Source organism: Aedes albopictus, chromosome 2 (genome assembly GCF_035046485.1).
Source record: "Aedes albopictus strain Foshan chromosome 2, AalbF5, whole genome shotgun sequence".
Lineage (NCBI taxonomy): Eukaryota > Metazoa > Arthropoda > Insecta > Diptera > Culicidae > Aedes > Aedes albopictus.
In genome coordinates, this window is record NC_085137.1 from 360,026,468 (window position 1) to 360,045,136 (window position 18,669).

The following is an 18,669-nucleotide window of genomic DNA, read 5'->3' on the forward strand; positions in this document are numbered from 1 at the left end:
GGAATTTTCAGACAGTTCTGAGTGTGAAATTAATGATATTTGTTGTAACCGATTAATTAGACACTTTTTTTTTAAACTCTGATCGTTTAGAGCAGTTTTTTATATTTTTATATTGCATTTATAGTTCGGATCTAGGTTACTTAAAACAGCTTGTACAAGACTATCGTAAAGTTTTTAAAAACTGATTCTGGGTGAAAAAATCCTTTCTTCACCTTATCCCATCAGACTCCCATTAGCATTATCAAACTGTACAGATAACGTTGAAAACCTTACATTTTTTTAACAGAAAAGCTGTGATATGATGAAGAGTCTCGCGCTCAAGGAATCACAAATCTAAACCAAAAGATTTGTTTTATTTTAAGTTGTTCTCTGTGCATATTATAACATGCGAAGCATTTTCAAACATACAATGTACATATTTAAATACGGATCGGACTTGATTATCCGGAGTGAGGTTCTGGCGCTTCCCAAAATAATATCTCAAAAACGAAAAGCTGTAAAAAGCTGAAATATTGAATATTAAAATCTAAGTTGGCTTGACAAAATGTTAAAATTTCAGGATTATAGAGCATTCCGTTCCCCAAATATATGTTGGAGAAGCACCAGAACCCAAATCCGACCTGTAAGTCCAAAAGCATTATGTTATAATGTTTTGGACAAAAGCTTCTTCAATCATCCAAGCTCCTCCTTTTGGGGGAAGTATTTCATTCTACAAGTGGCTAGACTTCATTGCATTACCGTGATGACGGCGTGTTCGATCGAAAATAATTCCATACACGGATATCACCATATGGCGACCGTGACAGGAATGGTTTTTTTTTGTCACTAATCTAAACAGTAGATTTTATGATGGATTTTGTTTTTCGTTTTGGTTATGCATGTAAGCAGGGATGGGAACAGTCACTTTCAAAGAGTTACACTCACTTGCTATTTTTTCAGCTCAGAAGTGTGCAATCAAGAAACGATGTATGGACGACTTTTGCATTGTGGTTTTGTCTAAAACTTCCCCGAATAGAGTAGGGGGTCGCACACACATACCAAAGTCGTGACAGAGTTGTAAAAGCGACTCTCGACGAGGTGAGTGTGATTTACAGTCACCTCGTGGAGAGTTGCATTCGCAGCTCCTTCACGACTCCGGTATGCGTGTGCGACCCCGTACTCTATTCGGCAAAGCTTTAGACAAAACCACAATGCAAAAGTCGTCCATACATCGTTTCTTGATTGCGCGTTTCTGAGCTGAGAAAATAGCAAGTGAGTGTAACTCTTTGCAAGTGAGTGTTCCCATACTTGCATGTAAGATAAATCATCAAATGTACAACTGTGTTCATAAAAATAGCAGTGAAAGCCGTTTTCCATACAAAATGACAAACTTTGATATGCTGAAACTTTATTCTACTATGAGCAATTCTGCTGAAAATTTGACAGCAAACTACAAATATGGTGAATATTGTTATAGCAAAATCTGAGAATTTTCGAAGAACGTAGAAAAAAATTGAACACTATGTGAAATTGATCAAAATAATAGCAGTGTTTGTTTTGATTTTTATACAGCAAACATTTTTAAAATTTTCAACGTCAAACAATAACTTGTTATCAAGGTGGAAACTGTTCGAATAGCGTGCGAAAATATTTCTTGCTACTTCAAGGTAAAGCTACCTTTCAATTTATTCACACTGCAATTTTTTTGAACAATTTCACATAGTGTTTAATTTTTTCCCACGACCTTCGAAAATTCTCAGATTTTGTTATACCAATATTCACCATATTTGTAGTTCACTGTGAAATGTTCAGCTCAATTGCTCATTAGAGCACAAAGTTACAGCTTGTCAAAGTTGGCCATTTTGTATGAAAAACGGCTATCACTGCTATTTTTATGAACACAGCTGCACGTCTGTGAAACTGTTGAAGCTTTTCTCAGTCAGTAATACACATTTATGCGAAACACTGTTAATGATCAGAAATTTGTTATCATCATTGGACACACACATACACGAATGCGATTGTACAGGTTACTATGGAATGCAACGCAACTTGAACGTCCGATTTCCTTAATTCACTGGTTCAATGTTTACAGATTTCGGTGCAAATGAATGTGATTTTCTGAAAATTATGTTGAATACTGCACAATTTAGTCAGATGAAAATAACCGGAAACTTATCAGTTTAAACCATGATATAGGTGCAGTCTTCATCCGAATCAATTTAAACTAGTTAACCTAACTACATGGTTTGACCACAGACAAACAGACGTAACACCTTGAACAAATGTCTCTATTGCTCACTTTACATATAATATCCATCTGGTGAGCATTTTGCACGGAATCTTGAAACAAGACTGAAAGAAGGTGCAAGTTTGAAATGCCATGATGCCCGCACTGCTGGTTCATTTTCTTCTTGTTCCCGTAATACATATCCCAAATGGGTCAAAGTCTTCCTCTTCCAATGACAATTCTGCATGTGTTTGTGGTGTGGCAGAAACGTAGATACTTTATTCTACATAATTCTTGACTGTCCAAGGAAATCAGGAAAACTTTCTTTAGAAAAAGTTCCTGGACCGACTAGGAATCGAACCCGTCACCCTCACCATGGTCATGTTGAATATCCACATGCTAACTGCATCGGTTATATGGGCCCTAGGTGACTTTGGTTGTTAAATTAAATAAACTAAATGAATTCAAAACGATCGCCAAGGTACGATCAATTGAAATTTTATAGAGTGTTATGTCTGTTTGTAAGTGGTTTAACCATGTATCCCTTGCAAGCGGTAGTAGAATGATGGATATTAAAAAGCATTTCTCGAATATTTATATGTACAACAATATAATAACTAACTCTACACTTTTCCTAATAACAGCTCCTCGCAGATATCGTTTTTAACTTGTGTATATTAATATCATTTATCTTCCTAGAATGAATGTACATTACCGCAGTACAACACTATTCGATAACCAGTGCTCTACTAAGTCCCGTCGATGAAATCATTGCTTATAAATTGCGTTATTATAGTACTCTATTCCCTAACGTTGATGATATCCTTTCGCTTGCGCACTTAATACTATTTTACATTCTTGTTTTGACTAGGTCCGTGCATTATAAAATATTAACCGAGATCGTCCTACCTTGTCAGATCGGCTACCGGCCAAGCCCAGGTCACTGTCAGCTGAATCTAGTTGTGGCGAAACTTCGATGATGCTGCAGGTATCGACGACGACGTCGACGACGACGACAATGACAAGGCAAAGCCATGCTGGGAAACTGCTGCTGCAACTGGTACGTTTGAAGTTAGGAATGACGCGAATCGTAGTTCTTCACTTTGTCCGGAACAGCGGCTTTTTCCACGGGCACGAGCTGGTACAGTTCATCCAGAGTTTTCACATAAACCAGCTTGCGCCAAAACTTGGAACTGCAAATGAAACAGATGGATATTTTGATAAACTGATACCCGTTATGATTTTCACATTGAATAAGGAGGTTTGTTAGAAGGGGTTGATGCTGTTGCGATCACTTGACCCTGAGGCACGTGATGGATTGTTGTCTGATGGACGAAAGTAGTTGAACTAGAAACAGGCCCCGAATCTTTCCCAACCAAAATGAATTATATGTCCAAGTTTCTGAACTCCTCGTGACGAAGTGAACAAACCTGCCAATAATACCCAAAGTCACACAATGCTGGTTAAGGATATAAACATCAGCTAATCTAGGTACGTGCGAACATCCTAAGCTCCGGGAGCCCTGCAGATGAACCCGAGCACGATAACTGCCCAATCTATGATCAATCATAGAAGACTTGAACGCTCAAATCAACCAGAAGGAGACACCTGTACTGCCATTCTACGCATAATTGTCCCATGATATATGGGATTCCCGTTCCCATATAACATGGGACAATTATGCTTAGGACGGCAGTGTAGGAAGAGAGAGCGGCAAAGGAAAACCAAAGCTGCGATAGAGCTAGCGGAAACACGAGAAGCCAAACATAGTAACAGTTAACAGACCAACAACGCTGTTTGGCTCTCTCGAAAAGGAAGTAAAATATACGAAATATCAGATCGTAAACAGACTCCCCCGTCGGCGATGGCGTAAAGTCGTGAATACTGGCGACATTTGTCACTTCTACGATGTCTCACACCGCCGTAGTAGAGCCAAAAGGAATGGGAACACGTGAAAGACACGTCTGGACTGTTGTTAACCGACCCTGATGAAACCCAGTAGAAACGCTGGTTCGCAAGGGCGTAGCCAGCTTTCGGGTAAGGGGGGAGGGGGGAAGGGCATGCACCCTTAGTAAATGTGTACCTACTAGCTTTTATAACTAAACGCAACAAGATGAAATTGAATATAAAAACATTATATTCTAAAAGCTTTATTTAACCCTTAACCCTGTTGTATTTTTGTACAATACGTTGAAAAAAGCTCGCCTGATCTACACAAATCAACGTGGTGCTGGTAGCGGTGACCAATTTCTGGAAGATTAAGGATTTTTATTAACTCATGCATTATTTTGCTCTGATTTTTTTGTCAATGTCTACAAAACATTCATCAGAAATTAAAGCTGAACTTTTTTTGATATTACGAACTCTTTTGAGGATAAACCTAGAATTTCCTGGTTCTTGTATGCGTCCATTTATCTTCCAATACTGTTTGATAGAGAAATTCCTCCAGAAATTTTTGAATTCCAGAAGGAATTCCTGTAAGTATTTCAGAAAATAAACCTGAACGAATTCCTGGATCAATTATGGGAGGAATACCTAGTGAAATTTCCGAAGAGATCACATGAGGAAATCCTAGAAAAAAATCCTAGATAAATTTCTGGAGGATTCCTTGGAGGAAATTCTGGAGAAACTCTTGGAGGTATTCTGGACGGAATCCCTAGTAAAACTTCGTAAGAAATCTCTTTAAAAAAATCCTAGTGGAAATCTTAGAGAAATTTGTGAAGGAATCCTTGGAGGAATGCATGTAGAAACTTCTAAGCAAATTCATGGAGGAATTCTTGGATTAGACCCAGCAGGAATTCCTGGTGAATTTCCTTGAGCAATTTTTTGAGTGAATTCTTGGAATCCCTAGTAATTCCTGGAGGAATCTCTGAAAACTTCCTCAAAGTATTCCTGGAGAATTTCCTGAAAGAATCTCTGAAGAAATCCAAAGAGGATTTCCAGGAGCAATTCCTGGACGAATTGCTGGCATAATTCCTGAAGGATGTCAGGAGTGTTCCGGAAGAAATTCCTGAGGTATTTCCTGGAGGTATTCCTAGTGGTATTCCTGTGGAAATTTCTGGAGGAATCTCTATAGGAATTCTTGAAAGAATTACTGGATGAATATCTAGAGGAATCTTCAGAAAAAATCTGAGAGATTTCTGTTTTATTTTTCTATTTTAGAAAGAACCCCTTGCGAGATTCCTGGAGGAATTTCTAGCGGAATTGCTAGTGCAGTTCCTGGAGAAATTCTCGAAGGAATACCTGAAGGAATCCCTGGGGTTATCCTTGAATAAATTTGTGAAGAAATCCATGGAGGAATCTCTGGAGGAATTCCTGGTGGAATACCTGGATGAATCCCTGAATCCCTGAATGAATTCCTGGAGAGTATTCTTGAGGAATTTCTGAAGAAATCTTGAGAGGATTGCCTGGAAAAATCTTTGGAGAAACTTTTGGAGAATTTCCTTGAGGAATCTTCGAAGAATTTCCTGAAGAGATTTTTCATGTAGAAATCTCTGAAGGAATCCCTTAAGCAATTCCTGATGGAATCTCGGGAGAAATTCCTGGAGAAAAACCTAGAGGAATTGCTCACATAATTTTTGCAAGATGTCCAGGAGCAATTCCTGGAGAGATTCCTGAGGGTATTCCTGGAGAATTTCCTGGAAGAATTTCTGAAAAAATCTTTAGAAGAATTCCTGGAAAAAATCCTGGAGCAATTGTTGACATAACTTCTGAAGGATGTCCAGGAGCAATTCCTGGATCAATTCCTAGAGAAATTGCTGCAGATATTCCTCAAGAAATTCTTGGAGTAATTCCTGGAGAATTTCCTGAAATAGTTCTTGGAGAAATTCCTAAAAAAATCCTGGAGGAATTGCTGGCGGAATCCTTGAAGGAATTCTAGGAGGAATCTCTGTAGGAATTCCTTCAACAATTTATGGATGATTTTCTGGGGGAATCCCTAGCTCTGGGAGAAATTTCTGAAAAAATCGCCTGAGAAATTCCCGGAGGAATTTCTAAAGAAACCTGTGGAGGAATTCCTGGAGAAATCCTCGAACGAATTTCTGAAGAAATCCCTGGAAAAATCACTAAAAAAGTTTCTGGAGGAGTTTTTAGTGCAAGTCCTGGAGGAATGCCTGAAGCAATTCCTGGAGGGAATACTGGAAGATATCTTGGCGGATTATCCAGAAGGTATTCCTAGAAAAAATCCTGGAAGAATTTCTGAAGGAATCTCTGGAGGATTTCCTGGAGTAATTCCTAGAAGAATTCTTGAAGAAATTCGTGGATGAATCTCTTAGAGAATTCGTATCGTATAGGAATATCAGAAATAATTCCTTAGGAAATCGCAGATGGACTTCTTGAACAAATTCGGGAGGAATCCTTAGAAGAGTTTCTGAAGAAACTCCAGAAGGAAACCCGAAAGAAATTTCAAGAGGAATTACTAAGGGAATCCCTAAGCAGTTCCTGGAGGAAGTACTGAATCAATTCCTAGAAAAGTTCCTTAAAAAATACAAAGAGGAATTGCTGGAGGAACCCTAAAAAGAGTTCGTGGGAGAATCTTTGGACGATGTTTGAAATAAGTTGTTCCAGAAAGAGTCGCAGAAGGAAGTCCCGAGTGCAGAAATTCTTGGTGGAATCCCTGGAGGATATCCTAGAAGAATACCCGTAGAGATTAACGGAGGAATCTCTAGAAATACTCCTGGAGGAATCTCTAGAAGGAACTCCTTGAGGAATTTCTGGAGATATCTCTATACGCATTTCTATTAATTGGATGAATTTTAATGCAACAATTCCCAGAGGATCCCTGGAATAATTATTAGAGGAATCTCTGAAGAATTTCATGGAGGAATCCCAGTTAAAGTTTCTGAAGAAATTGCAGATGGAATCCTTGGAAAAATCCGGAAGGAATTCAAAGAAGAGTTCGTGGAAGAACTTTTTAGGGAATCCCTATAGCAGTTCCTGAAGAAACCCCAGGAGAAATCCTGGGGAATTCCTAAACAGTTCCTGGAGGAAGTATTGGGTTATTTTTTGGAGTAGAATTGAAAGAATTCCAAGAAAAACTCCTGAAGGAATTCTAAGTGATCCTGGCGGAATCCTTGGAGGATTTTTTTAAAATAATTCCTGGAGATGTTTTTGAAAGCAACACAGAAGATATTCCCGAGTGAATCCTTGGAGGAATGCTTGAAGGGAAACCTGGAGGAATCCCGGAAGCAATCCCATGATGAATTCCTTAGAAAATCCCAGGAAAGCTTTCTTAACAAATTCCTGGAAGAATTTTTGTAGGAAAAAAATAAAGACATCCATGTCAGCAATAATTTTTGGACAAATTATTGTTGGAATCTGTGGATGGACTCCCAAAAGAATGTTTTGTACAATGATTTAAGGAACTCCTGGAAATTCCTGGATGAATCATCGAAAAAAGCACTGGAACAATCACTGAAGGAACTTCTAAGGATATCCCAGGAGAAATTCCCGGAGGAATGTCTGGTGAATTCCATACAGGAATTCTTGAAAAACTCTCTGGAGCAATCCACTGAAGGAATCTATGGAAAATTCCTAAAGGAATTCAGAAGTAATTGTAAAAAAAAACTGAAGGATTTGTGGGAGGAATTCTTTAATCATTTCTTGGAACAAACCCTAAAAAAACTATCTGAACCCTGCAAGATGTCCATGGAAGAAATCACGAAAGAGAAACTCCTGGACTTGTCCCTTGAGGAATTTCCGAAAGAATCCTTGGAGAAGTTCCTGAATAAAGAAGGAATTTCTGGAGATGTCCTTGAAAGAATTTGTCAAGAAATCCCAGGTATTATTCTCTTAGCATGACGTTTGTTTGAATTGAATACAAGTGAAAATTCGTGTAGAAGTAGCACATAACTGCACTCTATAGCAGCATATAATTCTACAAAGTCCTTCTTTTTCCCTACCGGAAATTTGGCATGCTGTTTTTGTATTCCATGAATAAACATCACAAAATTTAACCAAGCAACCAAGCTTGTTATTTGGTTGAATTCTATGATAAGATTGAAATAGATCTCTTGGAGAAATACTTGGCGAAATTTCCTGTGATTCTTATGAAAAAAAGGTTTGATAATTGTAAATAAAGACCTCAGTTTAAAACAGCCTAGAGAATTGTTTTTTTTTATATATTTTTTCTGGAACTCTTGAATTATCGATAATCTTTGAGTCGGCACGAATTAAAAAAAAAAATCTGTCGGCCCGGGGGGGAGGGTCACGCCGCCTCTCCCCCCACCCCCCACACCCCCCGCCACCCTTTGGCTACGCCCTTCCTGTTTCGATTGAACTTTGGAAACGTTTTTTCTAACAACTCGGCATGATCCGCTAAGATTCAAGATCATGAGAAAGCTTCCGAATGTCTGAATCACGAAAATATGTAGGGAGCTCTCACGCGCAAGGGTGTCCCTGAAAACACCATTGGCCTCATTAAAGCACAGTGCAAGGCATCTTCAAGCAGAATACGTGCGCAATGGTATCTCATTCAGGTCGTCGCTGAAGTGAGGTAAGGATGCATATACTATCACCGCTCCTCGGATACAATTCTTACCATCAACGCCAATAAAATTTTGGAATCAAAGATGTTCACAGAAATACGACCTGACCCACGACGATTGGCACAGGAAAGCATATATGTAGCGAGAAAGGTAGGCGAACCAGTGAGTATTGGACGTGATCAAGGGTGGAGATAGTGACTTGAACTTGTTGATTATGTGTTAATCAATCAAATGTTATATACCTTACATGATATTGAAAAAAAAACAACTCACCTTATAAATGGTCTGGCCATCCAAACTACTGATTTCAGCCAGAATGTTGGATGTACCATGTACAGATTCTTCAGGCTCTTCCGCAAACGTCGATCCAATAACTGATAACACCTGGAATAAAAATGTTGCCACAACTTAGAAAACATTTGCTAATAATTTGTTAATTCCAATAACGCTTACTTTTTAAGCCACGGGAATGGAGGAACATTGCCTCTACCCGATCCACCGTGCAAATAGATGAGCACGTAGTCTTCGGTCACCAGCTGCTCCAGCGTTTTCACCACATACAAAAACAAATTGTTCATCACGTAATGATAGTCGGCCCGAGAACGATCGGGCAAATGGCACGCACTGAACACCACTATGGCGTTGTGTCCTCCGGACTGCAAGTAACCCCCATGGGACAATACCCGTTTGAACGGTTCAATCACCTTCATGTCTATTTCACGCGTTTTCCCGTCCGGCAGAGTAATCTTCTGCCAACTTCTGATATCACGGGCCTCGGCGCGGGCTGAGTACTGCGGCAGGGGCGCACTGTTGCCACTGGGGGTCTTTGGACTTCCCGGGACGTCCAGAAAATCTTCATCGATATCCACATTGAAACCATTGTCGTCCAGAATCGATGACGAAGGGCTCAACGATACGAGATTTTGCTGCAAATCGTCCACACTATGATTGGAGATGGTTTCTTCAAACGAACTTATATCATCTACCAACAGGTCCGTAGCAGAGGGACCTTTCCGTCGTTTGTGCAGTCTGGGCGATATGGATTTGTGTTGGAACACTTGCTGTAGCTGGGAGTTGGATTGCGATTGCACCAGAGCAACCGATTGGAATGTCGGCGTAACCGATGCTTGAAACTGCGATAAATCCAGCTCAGATCCACTGCTTAAGAAATCCTAAAGGAAAGAGAAGGTATAGAGTTTACGTTAGAGACTAGAAGTAAGTAGAATTAAACTCAAAAGTAAATACAGAAAAAAAAATCATTCCAGGTATACCAACAACTTCACATTAATCAAAAACGGAATCAAAGAGGTGCATGTTGATCTACTGTATCCATAAACGGTGAAAAGAAGATCCTGGACGAAACGCTAACTTGCGAGGATATCAAGATCAGCGTTAAGAAGTTTGCAAAAAAGATCTATCCCTGATGTGCCTATCCTAGATTGTAAACGGCTATACACGGTCCGAATGGAGTGAGAAAGTGTACTCGCCGTCCTCCATTTAAGCCCATTTGCATGAAGAAAGCGAAAAAAATACAGCTACTGTGGTAGAGATCCACATGACTTGCAAGCTTGTCCGGCTTACAAAAGACGCATCCTAAATGAGAGTCGCTCTATTCAAAGGCGCTCCAAACGGACATATGCGGAGATGGTGATATTTTTTAAAACACCAGACTCCGTGTCAGAATCAGCTGTCCCAGTTGAAAATCCCTTTCACGAGTTGTCTTCTGATGATCAGGACGATGTCGAAACTGATGAGGGTGGGTATCTTTCCGAGATAGACGCACCTGGAAAAAGGAAGTCATCACCTTCCCCGGCGTTGCACCGAAAGGTCTTTTTGAAATCTTCCCTCAAAAGTTTGCCTAACACGAAAGGAGGCGGAGTAAATTTAAAAACTCCGAAGACACAGGTCTCTGATTACTCAGTACCACGCTGCAGTAAAGACCTAGATACCAACAGTTAAGTACTATATTTCAAACAGAAGCATTTTACAAGGTAGCAAGTAAAACAAAGAATAAAAATAGCAAGAATTCCATCTTTCGCCTTTTTGTATGTAATCGTCGTGGCGCTCTCTAAGCGAATCAAGGTGGAAGCTCTCTGTAACAGTATTCGAGATTAAATAGTCACAAGAGGAGGTGGTATGCATATGTTTTGGTATCCGGATACAATCAGTAACGCACAGTACCGCATGAAGGTTGAACTTTCATCCGCAGATAGCGTTGTGGTAGTGTCCCCCGAGGCCCCGAGCATCAGCGGAGTGACCATTCTTGATATTCTTATTCTTTGACGTAAAAGCTACAAAAGCTCGTCGAACTCCAACTTAATCTGCCAAAACTAACGAGAACTGCTAACTTTCAGGGATCTTGTGAATCGCTTATATGTATTACCTTGGATTTTTTTTATTTTTTTATATTTATTTTTTTTGTGTATTTTAACTAATGCTAATTCTACACTTAACCTCGGAATTTCTGTTTCCTACTCATTCAGATGCATACTTCACATTTTTCTCCCAGTAGTAGAAGAGTATGTTAGATCTCAGATATGATCACTGTGCTACAGTGGAAGTTTGAAGCATAAGCAAGACCTATATAAATTTTTGATTCAAAACTCTGATTGTGAAACATAGATTTCTTCTGAAGACGAACTCAACTTCCACGATTTTAACATTACACGCCAGGTTCGATATGACCATTATGGGAGAATACTCTTTGGGGAATAAAAAAGGTTACTCATTCCAATTCCGATTCATTCTGGGGTAGAAATGTCACTTATCAAATAAACGTCAAGAGTATAGATCTTTGCGTGGCTTCCGTTTGCATTCCTTCAGGAATTTTAATTAACCCTCGAGCGATCGCGCTGTTGTATTTTGTACAACACATTGAAAAATCTCGCTTTTTGTACTCAGCATTAGTGTGGTGCTGACGCAGGTAGTCAACCACGCAAGTTACGGAAGGTTAACCGTTGCCATCTTTACATGCAGTTTCTCTATTATCACATCCAGTTTTAATCCAGGGTGATATGAACTCACATGGCACTGGGTGGAGTGAACCATATGACGATCACAGAACGGCTGTCTTATATGATTTGTGCGACAATTTCACTTTGAACATTTTCAACACAGATGAAGTGAGTGACACTTATTGCATCTGACGGCAAAGAAAGTCACTTTGATCTTTCTCTGGGATCAAGTTTGCTATCATTCAATTGCTTGTGAGGTGATTGAAGATCCTCGTGGTAGTGATCACTTTCCCGTTATTAAAACCAGTGGGGTGACACGGCTGTCAAACTCGGTACATCGCCGCTCCACCCAACATCATTTTTGGTACGGCGCGTTTTGGTACCCACTTTCTGGTCGGTTTACCCTAACTTGCTCCTGATTTTCGGGTGTGTGGCTTGTGTGTTGCTAGTGCTTATTTCAGAAATTACACATTTCAAACGAAATCGTTGTTTTTAATGATTGTTTCTCGTTCCTTATCACTTTGCACGATATTATATGTAGCAGCGAAGCAGTGTCGATGTTTCCAGCGCATTTTTTCCATGAATTAAGCAATCAAAACAAAAACATTGGACGCCATGTTGAATTGATTGCTGGGTAGATGATTCTGGCCCTTCGTCATCCCCCTGATTAAAACCATCATAGAACATAACAGCGAAAGGTCAGACCGACCAATTCAGGGTTCTTTTGACCTCACAAGGAATACAGATTGGCAAACAAACATATGCAGTAGAAGTATCCTTTGGTGTTTAATCATTCAATCGCTTCCCTTCTTTGGATGAGTATCGATTCCTGGTTGAACAAATTTACAAGAGTGCATTGGAATCACAAAAACGGTGTATTCCAAGTGCAACTTTCAAAAGAGGATCAGCCACACTAGGTTCCCAACAAACATTTTTGCTGTACAAGAGTGGAACAAACTTCTCTTAACCCTTCAGCACGCGCGCTGTTGTAAAAAGTACAACACTACCAAAAAACCTCGCTCGTCGTATACAGCGCGAGCGCGGTGCAGTTTCGGTTGCTTGTTGGCGCGCGTCCTGAAATGTTAAGAAAACTTTAGCTTAAGAAACTGCTATATAGCTAGTTCTGTTACTTGGGTTGGGATGATGATTGCACCCAGTTTTATTTTTAAAAAGCTGATGCTTTCAAAGCTTTTCGAAGTCATGGCACCTCAAATCTTTAACGAGGGTACCCCAAACTCAAAAGACAGCTAAAGAACCTGCTGAAAGCGAAAGAGTGTATTTATTGGCAACACTTCATTGAGGATCTCTTAAGAGAAACTTCTATGACAACGCTTTGAAGAGTGGCTCGTAACATGCGAAACAACTCATCTGAGAGTGACGAATACTCCAACTCCTGGGATATTCAACTTCGCAAAAAATATCAGACTCCGTTCCAGCTAGACCGCCCTCTTGGGTAGACCCTTCAAGAGATGGTTCTCTGGACTGACCATTCCCCATGCTGGAGTTCTCTATAGATCTCCTTTCTTCAAACAATTCTGCTCCGCGATGATATGATGAAGTTCAATCTTCTTAAGAATCTCCCCGATATCGCGAAAAGACGATTACTAGCAGGGATACCATATAGGGTAAGCGTACCAATTATAGCTATGGTACCAATTATTCGTTATAGTTAATTTTCACCCTTTAACGATGTAAATCCACAAGACAAATTTAGTGAACAACAGATCACGTTCACAAAAGATAGTCGCACTCATTTAAACTACACAGTTTTCTCAAATCATGGTGGAAATAAATCATTTTCCTTAAAATTTCGGCTTCCGTGCACCCTTTTTCACCATAGTGTAGCAGTTATGGCTAACCCCTTAAGGAATGCATGCAAATAGTGCGAAAACGAACCGAAGTTAAAAAATGTAACCATATCTGGTACAGGGTTCCTATCATTGGCACACGCTGTAATCAATACTTAAAGTAGTTTTGGCTCCGTTTCTATATTCTACCAGTAAAGTATGGAAACTAAGCTGTCTTTTAATTGGTATACGCACCTTATACAGATTTATCTGTATTATACAGATTTTCGAGCTGTATTATAGATTTCGTTTTATATGAAACACAGATTTTTGAGCTACAGAGGCTATTCATTTTTTGAATGGGATACAGATGTTCCACCCAAATTTTGAATAAAATAGAGATTTTTTAAAAGAGCGATACAAATTTTTCAAGAAATCATCTGGCATCCCTGATTACTAGACTTGTCCAACTCATTCATGGAGAACAACATTGTTCCGCAAGAAAGGGAGACAATTCGAAATAATAGCCCTTCAAAAGCCCGGTGAACCAGTGATCATAGTTCTTAACGCCCAATTTCTACGTCATCATGTTTAATTGTTAGAGAAAATGATCCTATCGCGACTCGACCCAATTGCATTGGGTTGAATCGAATAACCTGCTCTCAAATACACAATTCGAGTTTCGCAAGGGTAAACTAACGAACGAGCAATTAACTTCAGTTTTCTAGGACATTAAGGGCGCTTTTGATTCAGTTTCTACACAATAGTGTATATTTAATTTGACAACTGACAGCTTTATGATTTCTATGTAAAGGATGTTGATAGCTGTCTGGAACGACAATGCACGCTAAGACAACTTGCAGATGATGCTGTAGTTTCTTTGAATGGCCCACATGTAGCATTGTTTCAAAGACCACTGCAAAATTCCTTGAATAATCTGTCCACCTGGGCAAGAGATTTAGGGGTCGAGTTTTCACCGCAAAAATCTCAATTGGTTGTTCTTGTACCGACTTTTTGAACCCTCTAGACAGAATACCCTCTTCGAATGAGTGTAATCAGATTCGTACCTTTTGATTCCGCCCTCCTTTGCTTATCAACTCAAATTTATCATCAAAGTTGTCTAAGAACGATTTTTAGAGCTCAGAAAAACGCACATTTTTGTGCGCTGAAAATGTTGCTACGTCATTCCGTTCAAAAGATATGGATGATTTTCTAGAAAAAATAGGCACTCTTTTCAAGTATTTTTGCTTGAGTTACCAAAATAACAACATTTATAACAACATTTCTTCTTCTGAATTCGGGCAAAAGATTTTTTTGTTTGCCCCAACCTATCATATCTGTAACAAATTTTGAAAACGACGTATAATCAATGGTGTAGCATTGATTATACGTCGTTTTCAAAATTTGTTACTGATATCACCTTTCGAAAAACTACACAGAAAAAAATATTCATGTAAAATTCAGCGAGAAATCATGCACATAAAGGGAATGCTAGAGTTAGTGCATATTTACATGAGATATCATGTAAAATTACGTTACAATCGTGTAAATTCCGCTAATAGTCACGTAACTGGTTGGAGTCCATGATGGTTTACGCGATGGTTGGCGGAAATTTACACTATGGTAATGTAATTTTACATTACATCTCATGTAAAAGTGCACTAAATCTAGCATTCCCTTTATGTGCATGATTTCTCGCTGAATTTTAATTACCGTCAAGGCGCCATTCACCGTGGGGGCTCCATTCACCGTGTGCCTTCGAATATTTTTTCATTATTTCCATATTATGACTGAATGATATGACAATTTCCCTTCAATTTCACCAATACAACACTAATGTATTGTTACCATGCCAAAACGCTCATTAGAAACATTTAAAAGTATCATTTTGACACTAAAGTGTGTTTACATGAAGCGGGTTTCTGGTCGTTCACTGCATTCATAGTGAAAAAACCAAAACTGCAAACAAATCGAAAATTTGAACATTCGTTTTTCTAATAAAATCTAATAAAATAAAAAGTTATTACTTGAAATGAATTTAAACGAAGAAAGTTCAATTGGCTAGGTTGTTTTGATCATTTTGAAACAAAGTAGAATAAAATTTCTCATACACGGTAAATGGGTCCCTACTACCACGGTGAATGGTGACCTACCACGGAATTAGGCGACCCTACTACCCTTTACTAATTGTACTATATCACCAAATTTTGTGAAAAATTTTCTACTTTTGTGGTATTGCTTTAATTTTAACCAGTGAATCAATATTCAACCATCGCGCAACAATAATGACAATGTCGCAACCTGGATTTGTTGCGACAATCCACCCAATGCGACATAAGATTGTCCTAACTTGAAAATAATAGGACAAACATCATACACCACGAGACTTTCAAGCGGTAACTTCGAGTAGGTTAACACTGAAACTCTGCTGAAGATCTATCATCAAACAGTTTCGACTTTGGGTTTGTAATAATTGATTATTCACGAGTTGAAAAGTACGCAACAAATTCAGCTTCCGTTTTGTCTGCAACAAAAAAATTGAGATCATGTCATTATCTGTTACCAGTAGGGATAAAGAATAATCGTCGCGCCTTCTTTGTTGCTTGTTTTGTGCTTCTTTTGTCTGACAATTCTCTTTACTATTTTAACCTATAATGAAGGCAATTAAAGGCGGCACCAACAATGTTTATAAGACTGGTGTCAAATGACAGCCCTTATTTGCCCCAAATCCTCTTAGATCCACGGTGAATGGTGCCTTGACGGTACATATTTTTTCTGTGTATGATTTTTTTTTTAAACACCTGTAACTCTTGAACCAAAAGAGACCATTTCAGCACACAAAACGACGCGTCTTCAAATGCTCTACAAGTGTTTTTTGGGCGACTTTGATTAAAAATCAAAACTAAAAAAGTTAATGCCAGAAAACCGGTTTTTCTTGAACCACCCTAAGCTAATTCAGAAAAATATCCCTAGCCCGGTCAATTTTAAAGCTACCTAAAAACTGTCTTCTACAAACTTGCTCAAAATTGATAGATCTACAACTTGAAGAATGAATATACATAGTTATTCTTGCAAATAAAAAAGTTTGGTTCCAATTTCTTCGAAAATATGGACCACCCCAATTTTCATGCACATTGAAAAGAACTCCTAATTTTTAGGAACAACTTTGTAGAAGACCATATTTGTCCAAACAATCATTTGAAGGCGCTGAATGCATCTTTCCTCGTAAATCTGGTTCGTGGACCACTGTGCATTGCGCTTGCCACATAATAAACAAATTCATGTAATAGCATAAAAGTTACTGCTAATTCTTCACACAACACACAAAAGTGTTCCAGATAGAACGTGGAGCGAGAATCAATGCCACTTGAGTTCAGTTGATTTTTTAACACATCAGAACAAAGAGATGGTGTCACTTGAATTTTGTTGAATTTTTTAACATTCGAGATTTTTTATCAATAGTAGCAGCAATAATGTTTCAGGCAATATATCCATGTAAAATACTGTCTATAGGTATAGGGTATGTGTGCCATCAGTAATCTCACGCTTCCATATTCATCCTATTCGAAAAAAAGCGATTACGGCACCGATTGATTCCGTTCTTTTTGTTTTCATGCGTGCTCACTTCTAACAAAAAATACAAAAATATGAAACAAAACAAACAACGCTTCAATCCTTTGTTTTTCGTAGGATGAAAATGGGAGCCACATGGTTAAGAAGGGAACCAAAACCCTACATATCAATTTAAAATCCACAAAGTTTTTAGTAAACGAGTAACAAAGCGAAAAGAGATATGCATATTATAAAATAAATGCTATGGATGTACTGGATGAAATTAAAATCACTTACCGGACTTGCATCTTGCAGCAAGGAAGCCTTTTTCACAGTATTAGCATTATCTATGTTGTTTATCACGTCCAGTGTGGACGTCGTCGATCTGGTTGAAGTGGTTGTTTTCGATGTTGTCCCGGTGCGAGTCCCTGTCGCCTCAGGTCTGTTTGGAAACGGATTGGCCAAGCGTAGGGGCGGCTGCTCGCTAACCGGTACTACATCGGGGAACTGATAGTAGTTTCGCAGTCCCTGGTGATTCTTATTGGCATTGACCACCTCAGATGAGTCCGACTCGCTGCCAGTGGGTGACATCAGCATCAACGGGTGATTGCTGACCGGTGTTAGGCCACTATTGGTAGTGCGGATTCCTGTTTTTGAACTTAACATATCAACATTTATCGGATCATCATTACGATTGTCAAGGTATTTGGAAAGAATTTCTTGCTGCTGATACGTCGTACTGCTACCACAACAAGTATCATTTGCGGATCTAACAGTTGACATCATTCTTTCTGGAGCGATAGTGACATCACTGCCACGATGATCCTGCCTATATTCCCCACTGCATTCCTCCGCTTCTGGCGAATAACCGGGAGGCGAATCCTGAGATGTGGTTGTTTCCGATATGTCCATTTTGTTGTCCGATATTGGACTGTCTTCTAAATTTTGACTGAAATTATAAGGAAACGAACGCACAATTAAATACCCGTTCTACGTATTTCACGTACATTCATGATTTCTTTGCAGAATATACTCTCCATTCAAGGACATTGCGTAAAAGTATGATTGAGTGACGTTAATTATATGGACATAAATTATACTTATTAAGAAACATTTGAATCCACCAAATATAAAGCATTTATTGAGAATAAAATGTGCAGTCAACAAAAAACCTACCTCATCTATAAATAGAATGCTGCAGATATTGCTGACTGTCCTTTCCACGAAATCAGACACTATAGAACTTTTTTTTCCAGTTGATGCACTTCAACAATGGTTTGGTTAAACTCTATCTAGGTATTCATCGGAAAATCAGTGCACATTTTTCTAGTAAACTATTCATAATCTCAGCACTTTTATGTATTTTTTTCTTCACAATGGAAGCAACTTATAAACAAAATCAACCAACTCGTACGCTTCCATTCAATCGAATGTTCTCTCTGGTGCATAAGAAACTAGTGTCATCATCGTCTTTTCGTTATCCTTTTCATTGACATTTCGCTATCGTATGCAAGAACCCACACAGCAACGGACTCGCGCTGTAAGCTATGAATATGTATTTAGATATCGGTACCTAATGGAATGTATACCAAGCGGCATCAAACAACATAAGTCAGTGCGCAGCCATAGCATGGAAATGTGAAACCATAATAAATACACAGCTCAGCACAACTTCGTAGCTG

General features: G+C 39.0%; 1 protein-coding gene across 1 annotated transcript; it reads right to left on the bottom strand.

Moving 5' to 3' along the window:
• Window positions 1–1,139: 1,139 nt before the first annotated feature.
• Window positions 1,140–18,470, bottom strand: LOC109406069 (uncharacterized). The gene is made up of 5 exons (XM_019679148.3): window positions 18,164–18,470; window positions 17,285–17,936; window positions 9,148–9,866; window positions 8,968–9,078; window positions 1,140–3,402 (listed from the first exon to the last, which is right to left on the bottom strand). The coding sequence occupies exons 1-5, from the start codon at window positions 18,166–18,168 to the stop codon at window positions 3,282–3,284; spliced, it is 1,608 nt and encodes a 535-aa protein (XP_019534693.3). The 5' UTR covers window positions 18,169–18,470; the 3' UTR covers window positions 1,140–3,281.
• Window positions 18,471–18,669: the final 199 nt, after the last annotated feature.